This window comes from Heteronotia binoei, chromosome 12, assembly GCF_032191835.1.
Source record: "Heteronotia binoei isolate CCM8104 ecotype False Entrance Well chromosome 12, APGP_CSIRO_Hbin_v1, whole genome shotgun sequence".
Classification (NCBI taxonomy): Eukaryota; Metazoa; Chordata; class Lepidosauria; order Squamata; family Gekkonidae; genus Heteronotia; species Heteronotia binoei.
In genome coordinates, this window is record NC_083234.1 from 69320008 (window position 1) to 69341594 (window position 21587).

Consider the following 21587-nt stretch of genomic DNA (forward strand, 5'->3'; position numbering starts at 1 on the left):
ACTGGAAGTGAAAGGGAATGGATTGATGTCTTGCTGTTGGGTGGCTGGGAGGATGAAAAACTCCCAATCAGTGCTGAGCAGCCCAGTTGGGCAGCCAAGAGAGAGTTATGCAATTACCAGGAAGTCCCAGTCAGACAGCCTGAGACAGGCAGATTTTGGATCCCAGGGCATAAAAGGACTGCCAGGACCTGTGCAGTGATAGGCCACCTTGGAGCCCTTCTATGTCAGGTATGCCCTTCAAAGGAAAGGGACTCCCTTGTGAAACAACAAGGGCCAGTAGCCCGAGGGACAGTTTCTTTCTTGGTTGATGGTTCATCGACTTGCAGCCAGTGATGTGGTAAGCGTCCCTGCCTCGGAGGAAGGTGAAAGCAGCCATTAGGCTGCTCAGCTGTGTCCTCTGCGGCTCTGAACGGGAAACAGCCTCCACCGGCCAGAGATACGAGCAAAAATTCTAAAGCACGGCTTTCCCAGAAAGCAAAAATAAGTGCTACAATTCACTAAGGAACAAGAAAATAGGGATTGTGCTCGGTAAATGGAGCACTAGGAACACGTGGGGAAAGCACAGGTTGCAAAACTTAGAAATGAAGGGCAGAATACAAAATTAGGTCCCAAAGGAAGAAACACCTGACTACAAGCATTCATTTTCTGACTGCTGTTTGTAGGAACAGCAAGGGTTTCATTTTTGTTTTTATTCTGTATTGTGGCTTTTCATTATTTTAATGTTTGTATTGTGATCTAGCTGTCTTTCAACTCTTTGCTTCCAGGAATCCATTTGAAAAAGAGGTATTTTTCAAAAAAAAAAGAAAGAAAGAAAAGAAAAAAAATAAATAACATTTATTTAATTAATTAATATATTTCTACCCTGCCAGCTAAGTTGCAGGAGAACCTTGAGATGGTTTGCAGAAAGAAATAAAATAAACCGACACGCAATTAGAAGAAACATTTAAAATCTTTCCAAAACGAAAAAAACAACTATACACTGAAGTGATTCAATTTACTAGTAAAATTACAATACGCTGAAGTACTGCAACATGCCAGAGTTTAACTAAAACCAGCAGTAGGCTGCAGAAACAATCTTAAGTCCCAGTGAAAGTTTGAGTAAAAATTTTAAGGAGTTTTCACCAGACATCTCCTGATGCTCAGCAGTGTAGCCAACCCTCAAACATTTCACAGATGCCAACAGAGGCATAGCTGGGAAAACCCTTTTCTCATACTAAAGATTAGGGATTTTTTTTTTCTGCCGGAGCCTACAGGAGCGGAGCTCCACCTGGGCTAGCCAGGGCTCTGGAGCTGGCCTGACTTGCCATGCAGTAGCCACCTGTTCCCAGGCCCGGCAGTGTGGCCTAACATGCAACTGAGCTCCTGTCGGGCTTTTTCTACAAAAAAAAAGCACTGCTAAAGATCACTTTACGAGCTCCGCCCCTGCCATGATTATGCATTACCGAAGGCTCTTCGCTTTCTGACTATTCATTTACTCGAGAAAAGCCTGTCCGGTGCTGATGTAAAAGCCAGCTTTGTCGTTTGGCATCATGATAGACCAGGAGTCCCCAAAGTGGTACCCTGGGTAATGTTCCCTCTAATTTTTGCCTCTTACTGAGCAGAGCAGTTTGTATCCTGAGCAGTATATCACTGTTATTATCTTAAAATGGGCTACAAGGCGGTGCATGACCCTGTGTGGTCTTCTGATGGCTGCTGAGCAGGGCAGGGACATAGCCAGGATTCTACCAGTTAAAAGGCAGGCAAATAAGTTAGGAGGCAGTCTGGGGCCAACTGGGTTTCTTCCTGCCTCCCCCCCCCCCCGCCCCCATGACGCTCTGTCAGAGGCGCAGGCTGTCGGAGTGTCTTCTTTTGGCTGCAGAAACAGTAAGAGGACCCTCCCCACGCCAAGCCTCTCCAACTGTCAGAGAGGTGTGGGCTCGCTGGGTTTCTTCCTGCTTCTGCATCTGAAGTCAGCTGCAGAAGCTAAAAGCTTTCCCCCCCTGCATCCCTCCATAACCCCATTGCCATCCCCAGGTCAGGGACACAGGTAATGTGGCCACAGCCTCTCCCTCTGCCCTCCTGCTTAGCCAAGCAGGAGGAAAGGGCAAGAGGCAACCTCCCCAGGCCAAGTCTTCCTGCTTTCGCAACAGGCTTCCAAGCTGGGTGTGAGAACATACAAAGACCTGCCACCTCTCGCCTGCCCCCTCCATAGGGTTGCCAAGTCCAATTTAAGAAATATCTGGGGACTTTGGGGGTGGAGCCAGGAGTCTTTGAGGGTGGAGCCAGGAGACATTGGGGGCGGAGCCGAGAGCAAGGGTGTGACAAGCATAATTGAACTTCAAGGGAGTTCTGGCCATCACATTTAAAGGGACTGCACAAATTTTTAAATGCCTTCCTTCCATAGGAAATAATGGATAGGGGCACCTTCTTTTGGGGCTCATAGAATTGAATCCCCTGGTCCAATCTTTTTGAAACTTGGGAGGTATTTTGGGGAGAGGCACTAGATGCTATACTGAAAATTTGGTGCCTCTATCTCAAAAAACAGCCTCCCCAGAGCCCCCGATACCCGTGGATCAATTCCCCATCATTCCCTATGGGAATCGTTCATAGAGGTGCATGATGGCTCTGGGGAAAGGGCTTCCCCTGCCGGCCAGCTGGCTGGGGGAGGGGGGAAGCCTGTAAAACCGGGGGATCCCCCTCTGGGACCTGGGGATTGGGAAGCCTACCCCTCCACCTCTGCTCAGCAGAGCAGGAGGGGAGAGAGAGGCGGGGCCAGCAGGCTAGGTCTTCTTGCTTTTGTGGCTGGCTTCGAAGACCCGCCGCGGCCACCTCTCACCCTCCCTTCCTGCTCTGTGGGGTTGGAAGCCTTGAGTTGAGGCCCTCCACAGGAAGTCGAGGGCATGGCCTCCAGAGGCCACCCATAGCTATGGGCCTGAAGCAGGGCTTCCTATTTTAATGAGCAGCCACTCATGCACACAGCATAGGAAAAAACTGGCCTTGGGCACAATAGTACTCAACAACATCTTTATTGGCTCCCACCAAATGTTTTTAGAAGGTGGGCAGAGTCAGGTGGGGCTTTTCCCCAACAAGGCTTCTTATTGGTCACTGGAGATTTGATTGGCACTACAGGTTTTTTTTAAAAAAAAAAATGTTTTGGCAGCAGCTGCCACCACAACACAAGGATCTTTGCTGAGTGACTAAAGGTAAACTCCAGTAGGCATTTTTTGGCTGGTTCTGCCATCTGCAGCAGCTATTTTATGGCAGCCATTTGCTGGCTGCAACCACCAGGCTGTATCAGAATTCCAAAGTTGCCCCCAGCCTCAGAAAGGTTGGGTATCCTTGTAATAGACTAGATCACCAGAAATGTGCTGTACTACATTATTGGCAGATGAAAAGCATCCTCTTTAGCTGGGAAGAGGGGATAAAATGATGGGATTTGTACAACATTGCTTAGCATTCATGCGCATGCTTTTTTGTGCATTTGAATAGATTCAAGATGTGCGTAACACACACATACATTCTCAGAGATTTAACTACAAAAGACTGGGGGAGGAGGGGATGATCCCTGAAAGATGACAATTCTAGCAACACAGACTTACAAAATCTTAACATACTATCAAAGCAAAAATAAGGACTGGGATTTTCCATAAACAGAGATTGGAAGGTAGGGACCAATGTTCCCTCTCAGCTGTGGGGAGTCTTGTGAGCAAAAAGTCTACTTGGTGAGCTGAGTTAAAGTTGTGAGCTACTGCATAAATCAGTTTGCTCCAGGGCCATTTTTCCTGAGCTGAGACAAAAATGTGTGACCTGGAAGCTAAAAAAAATTGTGAGCTAGCTCACACTAACTCAGCTTAGAGGGAACACTGGTAGGCAGGGGTCGCTTTGTAGAAAAATAGGTAGCGGAGCTCATCCAGGGACTGTTATGCAGCTGCACCTTCTGTTCAATGGACAAGGTGGGGAGGAGGGGGAACCCTCAGAAAGGTTCAGGAGCTGTGCTCCTGTGAGCTCCTGCGGAATCCGAGGCCTGCTGGTAGGGGCTGTGTGACAGAGGCATCATCAGGCATTTAGATTTGAAGATACAGGCAAGGGAATTTTATTTTTATTTTTTTTAACAGATCAGATCAGGCTTAACAAAGCTAGAATTGAACAGCTGGGAACTAGCAAACTTCCCCCAGCAGGTGAACAGAGGCTATGATGAGAAAGTGGGAGGTAAAGGCCGTCTTTACCCTGCTGTCAAATCTCCTTTTGGGTTTTGAAGGAAGGGAGTGATTAATAGGAAAGGCTCCCTACGGCGGTTCTCATGTTCCATCGTCTCCTGAGGCACCCCGCGGATAAGGGAAAACATTCCTTGCTGATTCCTCATTAGCTCATATTTGCTCAGAAAAGCAGAGCGACATTTCACCGGCCCCTTCCCTTGCCTTCTCACCAACCTCTTCCCCCTTCTCTACCTGCTGCCATGGATACACAAGAATTGGCCTCCTCGTCTCTTGCCTCCTGTGGTAAAATTAATTTCTAGGGCTGCAGTCCCTCCAGCCCAGTATTTATCTCTTTCCTAACCCTTCTACCCAAAGGCCTTTGACTGGGGATTAAACTCGGGGCCTTCTGCATACAGGCCCAGGACACTTCATACAATTGTAAAACCACTAAAATATATATGGATTAGAATTCTTAGCACTACACACTTTCACTTGCTAATGGCTCCTAATTGCATGAGAATATACTTTCCTTGGACCAAGAGAGGAAGACACAAAATTGAAGACACAAGCATATGACCAGGGCAGAAGGTATTTGAAAATGAGGCTTCTGTATTTTATCTCTGCCAGGAGACACTGAGAGTCCTCATCCAATCATTTTAATTTGTCCTAATTTTAATATTTATTGTATTACTTGGAGCTAATGTGCAATATACATTTTTCAACCCTGAGGGAGCCCAAATTGGCTGAAGCACGTTTATTTATTTATTTTGGTAAATTTATATTCCGCCCTTTCCCAGGCCAGCTCAGGGTGGATTGCATCCAAGTAAAACCAGTCAAATACAATAAAACCAATAAAATGCAATTAAAACGAACAACACAACACAGTACTATATAACAGGGGTGGTCAACGGTAGCTCTCCAGATGTTTTTTTTTGCCTACAACTCCCATCAGCCCCAGCCATTGGCCATGCTGGCTGGGGCTAATGGGAGTTGTAGGCAAAAAACATCTGGAGAGCAACCGCTGGCCACCCCTGCTATATAACAAGGGTGGGCTCATAGTGCAGGTTTGAGTATAAACAATGGCCGAGATATAATAATTCAGATGACAGATCACTGTGGGGGAGGATAGCCGATGGTATAGGCTATAAGGAAAAGGATGTCCATTTGCCTCTACAAAATGCCTGGTGGAACAGCTCCGTCTTACAGGCCCTACGGAAAGGTAACAAATCCGGTAGGGCCCGTATTTCCATAAGGAGCTGATTCCACCAGGTTGGGGCCAGGGCTGAAAATGGTTTTCTTCTGGATACCTATGTATGATTTTATTCTATTTCAAGTCTACTTTGGGGCCTATTTCTGTTTTTATCTAATTTTAATAAATACGTGTATTTTCATACAGTATATTTGATAATATTTATGTTATATGTTTTAAAATGATAGTATTTGGCCCTCATTTGTGGGAATTAACCTCTTGGTTTCTTAATTCAACTTGCTTTTTCTTCTCCTTTGTCTGTTTCCAAAGGGAGATAGTCAGAATTTAGGTTTTGAAGGCTGAGGCACAGGTTCATTTACCAGGCATGTGTATTAAAGAGGTATAAGATCCAGGGCCGGCCCAAGGCTATCTGGCATGCTATGCAAGGCTAACTGCTGGCACCCCTCACTGCACTGATAACATCACTGAGTCACATGGGGTGCCCAATTCAGTGCTCGCAGAAGGCTGGCGCCCAAAGCAATGGCCTAGGTTTGTCTAGTAGCAGGGCCAGCCTTGATAAGAAGAAGAAGATATTGGATTTATATCCCGCCCTCCACTCCGAAGAGTCTCAGAGCGGCTCACAATCTCCTTTCCCTTCCTCCCCCACAACAGACACCCTGTGAGGTAGATGAAGATATTGGATTTATATCCCGCCCTCCACCCCGAAGAGTCTCAGAGCGGCTCACAATCTCCTTTCCCTTCCTCCCCCACAACAGACACCCTGTGAGGTGGGTGGGGCTGGAGAGGGCTCTCACAGCAGCTGCCCTTTCAAGGACAACTTCTGCCAGAGCTATGGCTGACCCAAGGCCATTCCAGCAGGTGCAAGTGGAGGAGTGGGGAATCAAACCTGGTTCTCCCAGATTAGAGTCTGCACACTTAACCACTACACCAAACTGGCTCTCACACCAAACTGGCTCTCAAGATAAGATCTTTGGGGAAGTTTCCTGGCTTGGGGAAATAAAGTGTTACAGTGGGCCAAGCAGGGTTTGCTGGGTCTAATTTGAAACCAAGCAGAGTGCTGCATTTTAAGATGTTACCAACCTGCCTGAGAGAAGGTCTTCCTTGGACATGTACTGTTTGAAATCTAACATCCCACAACTTGTAGTTAAGTTTTCATATTTACCTCCATTTGTTTTCTGATTACACTTCATTCTTGTTCTCTTTTAAAAAGCAAACCAGCTTGCCCCCGTCAGTTTACCTCATTATCCCACAATGATCAATCCAGGCTTAAGTGGGTTTTTCGTACCCAGTCCCAGAGGCTCTCACCTCAAACTTTTCTTGCTGCTTTCCTGTTCAGAACCCCAGTGCAATGGGACAGGCAGGCAATTACGGGCAACAAAATTCTCCGGGGTGGTGTCTAGCTTTCAACAAATACGTCACACTCACCTTTAATCCTTTTGGTCCTGGAAAGCCTATTGGTCCAACAGCACCCATATCACCCTAGTATATGAGAGAAAGAAAAAAGGCGAGTCAAGTTTAAGAAGGAACACCATGAAGCCCCATGCCTTCTCTGTAGACTCTCTTAAACTTTTGCTGCTAATCTAGCAGAAGTGAAGTATATACTGTCATGAAGATTAGAAGCCTCTTTTAAAAAAAACAAACAAAAAAACTTCAATTAAGAATGCGGGTTGGTGGCCATTGGGCAGGTAGCTTCATTACACATCCGGGACTCAAGTCCATATTTCTGTCGTTCTGTCCCTTTGATAATTCTTGCTTTGGACAAACTGAGGTTTAGGTTTGTGATTTTTTTTATTTAAAAAAGAAGAACTTTCTTGCAAAATCACATAAAACAAACAACTTCTCTCTATTTAAAAAAAATGCAGAGATAGCCTATGCTTCATCAATATTGGCTTATTTTGCTTAATATTCTGCTGACTACCACGTAGAGGGCAGAAACCATCAATAAGACTCCACAGCTTAATTTTTCAGCAATTTCACCAGACAATACACCTAACAACGTCAGGCCTGCTTGAACAAATAGCCCCACATCTTGGTATCCCACCACAGCCAGGCAGATGCTTCTGAACAGCCCACAGGCCAGTCAGGAAAACAACAGTGTTCCCTCGTGGTGTGTCACCAGCAACTGGTAATTCAGAGGTATGTTGCTCCTGATTCTGGAAGATCTACTGAGTTACTACAGCCAACAGCAACTCACAGACCTATTCCTCCTTGAACCAATCTGAGTGAGTGTATAACAACAGCCTTGCTAGATCAGACCAAAATGCAAGTCAACTCCATTATTCTTCCACCATGGGTAGCCAGATGACACTGGGAAACTCACAGGAAGGGCATGTCCAGTGTTCCCTCTGAATTAGCGTGAGCTAGCTTACAGATTTTTAGCCCCCAGCTCCACACATATTTGTCTCAGCTCAGAAAGGATGATCCCAGAGCACACTGATTTATGCAGTAGCTCACAACTGTAATGCCAGTAGCTCAAAGTAGAATTTTTGCTCACGAGGCTCTGCAGCTTAGAGGGAACATTGGGCATGGCGCCAGTAGCTCCCTCCAATCCCACAATTTGTCTCCAGTAACTGGCATTCAGACATCTGCTGACTCTGAGCCTGGAGATCCTATTTGGTGTAGTGGTTAAATGTGCGGACTCTTATCTGGGAGAATCGGGTTTGATTCCCCACTCCTCCACTTGCACCTGCTAGCATGGCCTTGGGTCAGCCATAGCTCCGGCAGAGGTTGTCCTTGAAAGGGCAGCTGCTGTGAGAGCCCTCTCCAGCCCCACCCACCTCACAGGGTGACTGTTGTGGGGGAGGAAGGTAAAAGGAGATTGTGAGCCGCTCTGAGACTCTTTGGAGTGGAGGGCGGGATATAAATGCAATATCTTCTTCTTCTTCTATTTAGCTCTCATGCCAATCCATTTGCAAAGCTAGACACTAATGCAGATGTTCAGGTTGCTTGGTTCTGAGCCCCATACAAAGTTATCTACTGAAGCCACTGCAAAACACATACTTCTCTGATTCTTATTATCAAATCTGATTTTACGATTTTTATACAGGCGTTAAATTAGAGTACAGTTTCTGTCTCAAGCCTTCAGCAGAAATACAAAACCAAAGAAATGAAGACGATCACACGCAATGTTCCCTCCGAGCTGTGGAGTCTTATGAGCAAAAATTCCACTTGGTGAGCTACGGGCATTAATGTCGGGAGCCACTGCATAAATTAGTTTGCTCTAGGGCCATTTTTCCTGAGCTGGGACAAAAAAATGTGTGAGCTGAAAGCTAAAAAATGGTGAGCTGGCTCACACTAATTCAGCTTAGAAGATGAAGAAGATAAGAAGATATTGGATTTATATCCCGCCCTCCACTCCGAGCGGCTCACCATCTCCTTTCCCTTCCTCCCCCACAACAGACACCCTGTGAGGTGAGTGGGGCTGAGAGGGCTCTCACAGCAGCTGCCCTTTCAAGGACAACCTCTGCCAGAGTTATGGCTGACCCAAGGCCATTCCAGCAGGTGCAAGTGGAGGAGTGGGGAATCAAACCCGATTCTCCCAGATAAGAGTCTGCACACTTAACCACTACACCAAACCGGCTTAGAGGGAACACTGATCACGACAGATGAGAAACATCTGCCCTGCTATGCCCAAGGGTTCCACGAAGCCTCTGAAACCCCTAAAGATCTTTCAAACAGATCTGTATTCAAATGATCTCTTCTCTAATGCTTTTCCCTCGTGAAGGGAATTGGGGAACTCTTGTGCTTGGACTTCTCCCCTGCCATTTATAAACAAGCCGGGCTGCAGCTTGCTGAAGCTAAAAGCATATTTCCTAGGCAGGGACTCTGCGAGCATCGAGCAAAGGCTTCGTAGAACAGATCCCCTGTTCATGCCTTGCAGCGGAGAGAGGCTTCTCGAAAGAAAGGGCTCGCTTCATTGAGCTGGCCTGCATAAAACTGAGATCGGGACGGAGGCAGCTCTGGTTACCTCTCGCAATTCGCTCAGGCCATCTACGGAGCTGCTCTGAATGGCAGCGTGCAAAGAGATAACTGGATCCTCGGGATACCCAGAACCAAGAGGAGGAAATGGGCAAAAGGAGAGTAAGCAAGAGGCAATGGTTTAAGTGTCATTTACAAACGGTTCAGACTAAAGTCAAGGAGATCCGATCTATCCGTAGCTATTAGGCACAAACGGCTAAGAATGCCTAGAGGCGTCACAAACCGGGGAGGACTAGATGTGGATACGGATAGCACCAAAATGCTCAGCCAGATTAAAAGCCGAGGGCCATCTCCTTGAAACGTTCCTCCTCAATGCAGAGTGTATGCAAAATTAAGCACATACAGGTCAGCAAGGAGCCCTGCAAATGCAATTCCCCTACTTCCCTACTGATTGCAATCAGATAGCTGGAAAAACGCACCGCAACATCCCTGGCACCCAGGTGGCTGCTATGCCCATATGACAGGTACCAGGGAGGAACAGAGAGGCATCCTGTTGCAACGAGTATCACATTCCTGTTTCGAAGAGGTCTCCTGTTGCTGCCACTGCCAGTACCTTTTGACTAAAGGGGGGGGGGGAGGGAAGCAGGGCTCCGAGTCTTGTGGAAGGAGGAACCGCAAAGGTGTTGAGGCAGCGCCCAAGCCCTGTTGCCTTCCCTATAAGGTCATCAGGAGCACAAGGCTTTTTTATTTTGAAAAACTAGGGCTTTTTTGTAGCAGGAACTCCTTTGCATATTAGGCCATACCCCCATGATGTAGCCAATCCTCCAAGAGCTTACAGTAGGCCCTGCAAGAAGAGCCCTGTAAACTCTTGGAGGATTGGCTACATCAGGGGCTGTGGCCTAATATGTAACAGAGTTCCTGCTACAACAAAAAGCCCTGTGAAAAACCATTCACTATTTTCAAATACGGGGCGGAGGGGGAATTTCTCACACAGCCTGGGAGCCTGTGAAAAATTGAAGGAGAGGGAAATAATATGAAAATCTCTCTTCACCCCACAAAACCTCTCCCTCTAGGACTCTTCTGTGAGGACTTTAGATCACACAAGCGCTGAGAGTTCTGGGTTCCCAAGTTTGTGCAGGCCCAACTGGGATCAGGACCAAGGTTCATGAGGAGAGGTCATTTTCCTGAGCTGAGTCCATCCTTAAGCATAAGTTTCCTCCACAGACCAAACAGTTGCTCACTGGGGCCATTTCAGCTCAGACAAGCAGTGGGGTGAATTCAGCCATCTTCCAATTTAAGGAAGGAGCCTACTTCCAATTTAAGAGACTCTTCTTCCAACAGAAAAGCTACTTAAGTTGGAAAAAGTCCGATTAGACTGAAGGATGTCTTCAAACTTCAGTCAAAAGAAAAGGAAGGATATAGATATTTGCTCAGTGGAGCGGTAAGATGGGTATCGTTCTGGCCTTTCAATCATCTTTCTCACCATATCAGGAGGATATTGTAGCTGCAAAAATGCCCGGTGTAGATCCTTCAAGTGACTATGTCTGAGGGGATGGAGCAGATGTGACTACAGTGCTGGGCTTGGCTATCCACAATGGACTGTTTGATGTGGTTGGGGTGGTAGCCGGAGGCATGTAGATATGTTTGTTGATCTGCCAGGCTTTGGTATAATGTAGTATTTAGGAGGCGGAAAGTGCCCGGTTGAGGTTCTCAGGGTGTATCCATATAGACCCCTCAGAAGGAGATATTCATTTGAAGGAACTACAGCGGGAATTTTTGCAACTGCAGTAGCCTCCCAATATAGCTGCCCTGAGCCTACCAGGGGAGGGCGGGATATAAATCGGATGGATGGATGGATGGATGGATGGATGGATGGATGGATGGATGATGGATAGATAGATGACAGACAGACAGACAGACAGACAGATAGATAGATATGGTGAGAAAGATGACTGGAAAGGCCAGAATGATATTAGATAGTCTTTCAGATTGTTTAATTATGTCTTGTGATCATGATTACTGGTTTTCCTCCTTGTTCTTAGTCTATTTTGGTTTCAAATTATTATGTAATTTGAATCCGGAAGCTGCAGCTAGTGCAGAATGCAGCGGCCAGGCTGTTATTAGGACTCCCGAAATGGGAGCATATACAGCCAAGGCTGCGCGAACTGCACTGGCTGCCAGTTATATACCGGATTCGCTACAAAGTGCTGGTTATTACCTTTAAAGCCCTATATGGCTGAGGACCTGCCTACCTGAAGGACCGTCTCTCCCCATACGAGCCCCAAAGAGCACTGAGGTCAGCAGGGAAGAGCAAGCTGACTGTCCCTGGGCCAAGGGAGGCAAAATTACAGAGCACACGAGCACGGGCCTTTTCCGTGGCAGCCCCGTGCCTGTGGAATCAACTCCCGGAGGAGGTGCGGGCCCTGCGGAGCTTAGACCAATTCCGCAGGGCCTGCAAGACCATCCTCTTTAGGAAGGCCTTCCCAGACTGCTGACAGAGGATGGCCGAATGGAGGATCCAACAAAGCGACCCTTCAACGATTCTTGCCATCATTTAAATAGGCAAATGGATAAATAGTGCCCGGAACAGTTCTGCTGCTGTTAAGCTACAGATTATACATGCTGCATCAGTTTAAGATATGTATTAATTATGTATATTTTAATGTTGTTTTATAATTTTAATGCTGTTTTAATCACTGTATTTGTATAATGTTTTATTGAATGTTGTTAGCCGCCCTGAGCCTGCCTAGGCGGGGAGGGCGGGATACAAATAAAATTTAATAATAATAATAATAAAAGTAATCTGCTTTGTATTTACTGTCTTGTTTTATCTTGAGCTTAAGACCATTGGTCAAAGGAGCTAACAAATAAAAGGAAAGGATAAGCTCAAAGAAAATTACAGCAGAACACCACTGGTGGCCACCTACAGCTCACAAATCAAGCCAGTTCAACACATTATTAATGACCTACAACACATGCAGGATAGCGACACTTCCCTCATGCAGGCACTTGAGGGCATGACCTTTTCTTGGTTACAGACAGCTCCCTGACCTAAAACTACTTCTCACCCACAATGATAAAACTACTTAAAAGTTACATAAACTCTTAGGATTGCCAGGTGCTCATGTTCTACTGGTGGGGGGGTGAGAGGGAGCCTTCCTCTGTGTAGCCTACATGTTAATTTTAAAGTCACAGTTTCTTTCTCCACAGCACAAAAAATGGATTCTCCAATCTGTATAGATTATGTACATTTGCTTATTTGTGAACCCCGCTTTGTGGAATGGTCTGCCTGAGAAGGTCGGGAGAGCTCCCATGCTTCCTGCCATTTCACAAACCATGTAAAACAGAGCTGTTTTAGATGATACTTTCTATAAAGATAATAAGGCTGTAATAAGGCTGTACTGTAACAGAATACAGATTCTGGTGCATAGCTGTGTTGGTCTGAAGCAGGAGGACAAAGTTTGAGTCCAGTGGCACCTTTAAGACCAAGGAAGTTTTATTCTGGGTGAAAGCTTATACTCAGAATGAAACTCTGTTGGCCTTAGACAGAGGTGGCCAAACCTGTGGCTCTTTCACAGATATTGTGTGGCTCTTGAAGCCCCCATGGCCCCGTTGGCCAGCTTGTCTAAGCCAAGTCAGCTGGCAGTTTGGAGAATGCATTAAAAGTTAAAGTTGCTTTCTTTCTACCTCTCCCTCCCCCATCTATTTGCTTTCCTCCCTCCCTCCCTCTCTTCCTTCCTGTCCAATATTCGTATCTTGCAGCTCTCAGACATCTGACATTCATGTCTTGCGGCTCTCAGACATCTGATGTTCGTGTGTTATGGCTCTCAGACATCTGGCATTTATTCTATGTGGTTCTTACATTAAGCAAGTTTGGTCACCCCCGTCTTAGAGGTGCCATTAGACTCAAACTTTGTTCTGTAACAGAGTAAAGGATGAGTCCAGTGGCATCTTTAAGACCAAGGGAGTTTTATTCACTGTATGAGCTTGTGTGTGCACGCACACTTCCTCAGATATCTAAGGAAGTGTTTTTGCACGCAAAAGTTCATCCAGTGAATAAAATTTTCTGGGTTTTAAAGGCGCTACCGGACTCATACTTTGTTCCGCTTCTTCAGACCAACAAAGCTACCAACCTGAATCTGTAACAGAACAGGGAGGTGTTTTATAAAGAAAAAGGGACTGAGGCCTATACCACTGTGCTTAGGACATATTAACAGTTTGCCGCACATATTACCCGGTTGTTGCACGACTGATTTCTACTACGGTAATATCACTTTCCTCCATTATATCTGCAGTTTGAAATGACACATCCCAGACACGGGGAGACTCGACCCTTCAGAGACCTGGCCCTAATGTAAAGAACTTTGATCCTAACAGTTTCACCTACCCACCACCCTTTGCTTTTTGTTTTGTATTTTAAAAAAGCATCCTGTGACCAGCAGCCATAGCCCCAAAGGGCAATCCTGTAATTCTCACTGCTATCACATCGTTGCACCATGCACACTGTTTTGTCCATGTGATGCTCCCCTTCAAACACAAAGACCAAACAAACACATGCATTTGTGTGCTGGTTACCGGGCTTTGAAAGAAACTCAAAAGCCTCACATTCCGAAGCCCCCAATTCAAAAGCTCTCCTGTATTTCCCTGTACTTACAATGAGTCCATGAACTCCAGGAGGGCCCGGAGCTCCCACGTCTCCCTAAAAAGGAAAGAAAGATCAACACGGTTATGGCCTCTTTGTCGACAAACGGAGACTCAAAAGTGCCTCAGTCTTGCAAGGGCTGGAAGGAGAGGCCCGCCCCCGCCCTCGCAGGGCAATCTAGCACTTCCATCTTCAACCAGCTTGTTAATGAAGGAGGGCAGGGGCCTTTCAGACACAAGGCCGCTTGTTCTGCTCCCGCAGTTAAAACTGCAGGCCAGACTGGCTTCCCCTCGCAGGAACAGAGAGGCGAGAAGGACTGCAGTGTGCCATTCAGAGGGGGAGTGTAGAAGTGGGGAGAAGGAGAAAGAAAGAAAGAAAGAAAGAAAGAAAGAAAGAAAGAAAGAAAGAAAGAAAGAAAGAAAGAAAGAAAGAAAGAAAGAAAGAAAGAAAGAAAGAAAGAAAGAAAGAAAGAAAGAAAGAAAGAAAGAAAGAAAGAAAGAAAGAGGCAAAGCATCTGCCAGTCATCCTCCTAGATATTGAAAGTCCACTTTTGTGTGTCTCTTGTTGAAGCAGCAGCAAATGGCACCTAGAGATACAACACAGAAATAAGCAAAGCTCAGACCGATTTCTCATGAGGCTTGTTCCAAGTGGAGAGCCCCTTTGCTCCGGGGGCTTTTCTCCATTTTCACACAAGTTGCCCCGGAGCTGCAAGTTGGCGCGGTGCTCTTCTACAGCAAACAGGATCCTCTTCCAAGCGGTTTCTGCTTGCCGCGGGAGAACGGTGCGCCAGCTCACAGCTCAAGGGGCAAATTGTGTGTGAAAACGGAGAGAAGCGCCGGGATCAAAAGGGCTCTCCACTCGGAACAAGCCCTAGTGCGAAATCGGTCTCGGTTTAGTAGACACGATGGACTTGGTTTCAGTTTGTGCCTTTGTACGTACACACAAAGACGTGCCTACTGACAGGCAGGCCAATCTGTGGCTCCACAAAGAGCTAGACTACCTCCACAGCAGTGGAGAAAGAAAGAAAGAAAGAGAGAGAGAGAGTGAGTGAGAGCAAGAGAGAGAGAGAGAGCACAACAGAGGTAGTCTGCCATTGTCTGCCTCTGCATAGCAGATGCCCCGCCACTGAGATATGGCCACTGCCTAGTTCTCTTGACAGATGTCCCAACCAGGCAAGTGGTAGCAGGTATGTGTGTATGAACTAAGAACAGAGAGATGGAAGGGTCAATGGCGAGGCAATCTTTTATTCAAAGCAGTGCAGAGTATAAACAAAAAGTGGTCATGTAAGTATGAGTCCCATGTATGGACAATTCTCAGGTCAGCCACAATTACACATACCGTCCTGTGCACTTCCCACAATTAGAAAGGATTCTCTTACACATCTGTCTCCTATTTTGCTTCACTGTTATCCCCTCCTAATTAAATCCAAACTACCGACCCAATAAACTTCACTTGTTACTCCTGTTTTGCCTCTGCAAATCTGAAGGTATCTTCTTCAGGTTACATGCTGCTTTGCTGTTCAGCCTCTGTCTATAAGTTTGAACGGTTAGCTGTCAGTTTATTTATACGGCACCAAGCCAGCCATAAAAGCCTAATAACTGAAAATTGAACAGTTATCTTCCGTTTCTATCTGTCCGAGGAAGTGTGCATGCACACGAAAGCTCATACCTCGAATTAAACTTTGTTGGTCTTGAAGGTGTTACTGGTCTCTAACTTTGTTCTGCTCCTTCAGACCCACACGGCTACCCAATCTGAATCTTTTCCCCAAGAGAGACAGCCACGGTGACCGCTGGGTATGAATTTTCCATTAACACTTGGGCTTTGCCATGCAGTAGTCTGTTCAGCAAAAGGAACTCGGTTCCTTGACAAAGTGCTGGGATTTACTTTTCTTATTTTAAAAGGAATTAGGCCCCAGCTCCTGCTGTCTTAGAACTGCTGCGGATATGCCTAGCAAAGGCAAGGCGGAAAGCAAGCCGCTGCAAATCCTCTCAGCAGATAACATTTACTGAAATTGCCAAGAATTGCAGGGAGCTACGTCAATCCATTGCAAGACAGAATTGGTAGCACAGTAATTTTTGTATTAGGACCAATCAAAATAACACAAAATAGTGAACACGAGCTTTCAAGCTCCCTGAGATCTTTCACCAGGATGGATTTTAAACTCCCCTACCCCACACACCCTCCCAATGAGGGACCAGTAAAAAAAATTTCCAAGACATATTGGCCGCGGATCTCAAAAGTCTGCATTTTTACTGAATTGCCATGTGTATTGTCTTTTGATTCTCGTAAGACCCTTCGGGAGCCAGTATTCGGCTAGAACATGGGATAAAAACATCGGAAATAACTACACGAATAAAAAAAGACGGGCAGGAGACTGAGAGCCTCTTTCCTCCTGCTTCCTGCAGCCACTGTCGAGAGGGAGTGCAGGAAGCTGCCAACCACCCTTCTACTGCACTTGGATCCAGCTCCAGCTCAAAGAACATTTGTATCAAGTTGTCACAGAGAGCCAATAATTTGCCTGAAAAGCAGGATAATATATATTTTTTAAAAAGATAAACAAAAAGCATTGTCAGGGTTGGCGACTGAAGTCCAATTTCAGCCCACTGCTTGTCGGCAAAAAAGAAAGCAGACCGCACAAGGTTGCATGCTTTTGCCACAAGCCCATCTGGCGCGGATAGATGGCACAAACCTCCACATTTCTGTGGCATTGGAGGAAACACTTACAGTCCCACCGTGCGTACTGAATTTTGGGAGGTGATGGGACAGAAACTTGGAGCCTGCGACTGTGGTTCTGGTATACGGGAGACTCAGCTCTGTTCCATGAGCATCCCTTATTGGAATTTTCTCTGTCTACAATTCTCTTGACTTCACCAAACTTCAGACAAACTGTGGCCTGCCACTGTCTTTCTGCTCAATAAATAAACTATCTCATCTGCTGGGAAATTAATGTTGCAGGATCTTGTAGCCTCCAGCTTTCTAGACCAGGGGTCCCCAACCTCCGGGCCACGGACCAATACCGGTCCGTGGCCCGTTAGCAACCGGGCTGTGGAGTGAGGCAGAGACCATTACCTACTCCTCATTTAAAGACCCCCATGAGAGGGCAGGGATAGGGTGTGGCCTTGGGGGCAGCCTGGGGCAGCAAAACCCCCAGCACCCCCACCCCCATCAGTCCATGGAAAAATTGTCTTCCACAAAACCAGTCCCTGGTGCCAAAAAGGTTGGGGGATCACTGTCTTAGACAACAAGCGGGATCTTCATGTTGGGTTCGTGAAAAGAAGAGCTTGGTTCTGCAGCAGAGCAATGCTTGGAATCTAGAAAGTCCCTGGATCTATCACTAGAATCTCGTTAAATGGTTCTCGAGGCATGGGAAGATCTCTGCCTTAAGACCCTTCAGCAGGGGTGGCCAAACTTGCTTAACCTAAGAGCCACACAGAACAAACATCAGATGTTTGAGAGCCACAAGACGTGAACATCAGATGTTTGAGAGCCACAGGGAGAGAAGGAAAGAAGGCAAATAGGTTGGGGGGGGGAGACAGGGAGATGGAAAGAAAGCAACTTTAAATGCAGTTTCCAAGCAGCTAGCTGGCTTGGAGAAGTGATCTAAAGAGGCAAATGCCTTCTCCAAGCTGGCCGACGGGGCAGTGGGGACTTTGAGAGCCACTCAGTATATGTGAAAGAGCCACAGGTGGCTCCGGAGCCACAGTTTGGCCACCCCTGCCCTTGAGAGTCCTTGTCAAGACAGAAAGTCCTCTTAGGTTGCCTCATAACATGGACCAATAAAGTGACCACAGTACATTAAAGTAAGTTCAGAACCCAAGGGAACTTCAAGGCAAGTTTACACATTTGCATTCAGTACTTTGACAATTAGAATCCAGCCTAGATGTAGGGTTGCCAGCTCTGGGCTGAGAAATATCGGGAGATTTGGGGGGTGGAGCCTGAAAAGGGTGGGCTTCTGGGAGGGACCTCATTGGTATATAATGCCATAGAGTCTACATTCCAAAGCAGTCATATTCTCCAGGTGAACTGATCTCTTTTTCCTGAAGATCACTTATAATCCCAGGAGATCTCCAGACACCACCTGGAGGTTGGCAACCTTATTAGATATTATATCTATATCTATAGTCTCCTCAGAGTCTCCCTCAGGAATCCGGCCACTGAGCCACAGCCCTTCCTTTCACTACTTTAACATGGAGATTTCTTTGCTCTAGGGCAGGGGTGGCCAACGGTAGCTCTCCAGATGTTTTTTGCCTATAACTCCCAGCACGGCTGATGGCTGGGGCTGATGGGAGTTGTAGGCAAAAAACATCTGGAGAGCTACCATTGGCCACCCCTGCTCTAGGGTCCTGAGGGAGAGCTTGAGGGATTCTGGAGGTGAATCGCTCAGGAATTTCCTGTTCTACTTGTAACACAGTAGTATAACTGTGGTAGTACATAGGGAAAGGCATCTTCTCAAAACTCCAGGTTGCAAGGAGGCTCGGGTACAGTGCAGACCACAGGGGCCTCCTCAATCCATGAGGAGTCTACTTTCCAACTCTAGGCTAGGCCAGCGAAGGTTCATATTTAGAAAGATCATCAAATGTATTTGGTGCATTGAGTTTCAAGACTGCCATCTCAGGAATCCAGCTGAAGGATTCCATGACGATTTGATGCGATCTCTTTTGGCCCAAGCCAATTAGGAACTTTTGCACCATGCTGTAACAAAAGAGGATTTTAGTATCCATTGGGCATAGAGTTCCAATTCCGCACCAGCTGAAAGAATGGAGACTATCTAGCCATTTGTGTATCAACAGTCCTCCATCAAAATAGCAGCTTCTGCAACTTGCTTTAGATAGTTAGCTCTAAGAGACAGAATGGGATGCGACACACTGTAATGGAAACTTTAAAAAAAATTACACAGTGTAATACTTATCATTTGCCACAGCCTACACTCATGGCCAGTACATTTGTCAGATATCATGTCACCAGCCATGAAATGGGGTATGGCCTACATGATAAAGTCATGGATAAAACTCTAATCCACAAATGAAATAAATACATAAAGGGAGGATTCTATAGAAGAATTACATGACATGAGGAAGTGCGTTAAGACCACTGTGACAAATGCCTTGATACTTCCAAGCTTCTGGGTAGTATGGCAAGGAGAAGTCAAATGCCACTTGGTTATCATTTGGTTACTGAACGGGGTGCTTAGGGTTGCCAGCCTCTTGGTGGGGCCTGGGAATCTCCCGCTTTTACAATTGATCTCCAGCTGGCAGAGATCAGCTCCCCTGGAGAAAACGACTGCCTTGAAGGGTGGGCTTTATGGCGTTCTACCATGCTGAGGCCCCTCCCCTCCCCAAACCCCGCCCTTTCTTGGCTCCACCCCCAAAGTCTCCAGGTATTTTCCAACACAGACCTGGCAACCCTTAGTGGCACTTGGTTCTCTCATTCAGACATCCATGGAAAAACCTGGAAATCAACAAAACCTTTCCATTCTCTACCACATCGCATTAGATTCTTTAGGCTGCTTGTCCTACTTTATCTATTTCCCTTAGCCAGTAGCCTCATCCCTGCAATCAATGTCAAGATGAGTCCTCCAAACCTAGGACACTGCTGTTGTCTACGGTCCCAACTCCTGCCAATCTAGGAGAGAAGCAGGTTTTTTTACTTGTGCAAGCTTGCTCCACCTCTCTCCATATGAGCCCCCCCCCCGGGTTCTGAGGTCAGCTGCACAACATCTTCTCGTGATCCCTGGGCCTAAGGACACCCGACTGGCTTCAACAAGGGCCAGGGCCTTTTTGGTCCGGGCCCCTACCTGGTGGAATGAGCTCCTGCTGGAGAGCCGGGCCCTGCGGGTTCTTATCTAAGTTTCGCAGAGCCTGTAAGACGGAGTTCTTCCACCAGGCTTTTAATTGATCCAGAGAGTCACGACCTGAGTTCAATTCTGGAGGAAGCTGGGTTCAGGTAGCCGGCTCAAGGTTGACTAGCCTTCCATCCTTCCAAGGTCGGTCAAATGAGTACTCAGCTTGAAAGCGTAGATGACTAGGGAAGGCAATAGCAAACCACCCCGTAAAAAGTCTGCCGTGAAAACGTCGTGAAAGCAATTTCAACCAGAGTTGGAAACGACTGGTGCTTGCACAGGGGACTACCTTTACCTTTACCAGCCTATATGTGGTCTATGACTTGTTGCCAATGATGTGGATCACGGTTTTTGTCAATTTCTGTAATTATGAGATTATCTAGTTTGGATGTAGTTTGTTTGATGTTCTGTAAGATTTCTTAATGTAGTAAGCCGCCCAGAGCCCGCTTGTAGGATAGGGCAGGGTACAAATAAAAAAATTAAATTAAATTAAATTTCATGAGTAGAGACTGGCAAGCTCCCTTTAGCTACATCTGCGATCACATCGGTATTTACAAGCTTTCTTGGCATCCATCAATAGCTCCTTTATTTTCCAAGAGTTCTCTCAGCTCATAATGTTGGTACGTGTGCACCAATGGGGTGTACCATACCGCCTCCAAGAACTATTATTTGGGTCTGGCACCAAGTGCACGGCGAAGACATTTTTGTAGCTATTTGTTTGCACAAAAACAACATCGTTTTGCATACCATGTGTCTGTTTTAAAAGTTCATGTTGTTTCAAAGCCGCCAACCAAAGTTTCATAGGAATTCGGGGAATAATATTAAAGATGTGAAATGTTCATTAGCCGCCTACCAATTGAGATTAGACACCCTGCCCTTTCACGCCTCGATCCTCAGAATGTAAACACGTAAGTACCAGATCTAGGGCCTTCATTGTCATGATACCCCAACTGTGCAATTCCACCCTCAAAAGAATCAGTGCCAAGTTCCAATCCTATTAAGCTTTAAGTATCAGGCAACGCATTCTTGTTGGCCATGCCTCTCTGTTGATTTCTGTCAGTGTCAGCTTTCAATGACTTTCATTGACTTCAGTTTGATTATGTCGGGCTTTGGTTCCTCCATCTACTCGCACTGCGGACCTAAATTTTTATGGATGCTCCAGAGATGGTTAGCTTTGCTGCTGTTTTCATAGGTGATTTAGCGCCGGCTGGTTTTATAAACTTTCCAAAATCTGCCAGTTGCAGACTCGAGGTTCTGAATTTCATCCTCAGCCAAATCTGCTGTTCCAGAAGAGTCAAAGACTGCACACAAATATTCTCAGAGTGATCGGACTGCTGAGGAACCACGCTCACTTTGATTTGGCCAAATGCACAATCTTTCCTTCGGGAATAACCAGTTCTGCTAGTGTCCAGGAAAAGTGCACAGCACTGATTGGCTAGCGCTTCTGCCGTCGCACAGCCATATCCCCCCCTCCTGCTCCCACTTTGGACCAGTTTCTCAAACATTATAAAACCAATTGCTCTCCTTTAAAACCAAAACGGTGCTTAAGAAACAAATGTTCAATCAGATAAACTTGCATATAGCTTTTAAAAATACAGGCAGTCATTCTGCCTAAGGCATTGGAGGGCAGAGCAAAAAGACGTGTTCAGAGGCACATATATGATGTCAAAAGTGAAGGGACAGAAGCTGTGTATGCCCAGAAGAAATAAATAAATAAATAAAGTTACTGGCACCAGCTCCTGTGTTTCTATGTCTGCTGATAGCGGCGGACAGGGTCAGGAGCTTGGGAGTGCTGTTGGAGCC

General features: G+C 46.3%; 1 protein-coding gene across 1 annotated transcript in view; it reads right to left on the bottom strand.

The window, feature by feature from the left end:
* LOC132580027 (collagen alpha-1(XXVII) chain-like) overlaps positions 1–21587 on the bottom strand; it is a 406754-nt gene that overhangs the window by 227027 nt on the left and 158140 nt on the right. Inside the window, 2 exon segments of the mRNA XM_060250632.1 lie at positions 6811–6864; positions 13958–14002. Coding sequence (XP_060106615.1) covers positions 6811–6864; positions 13958–14002 — 99 coding nt within the window.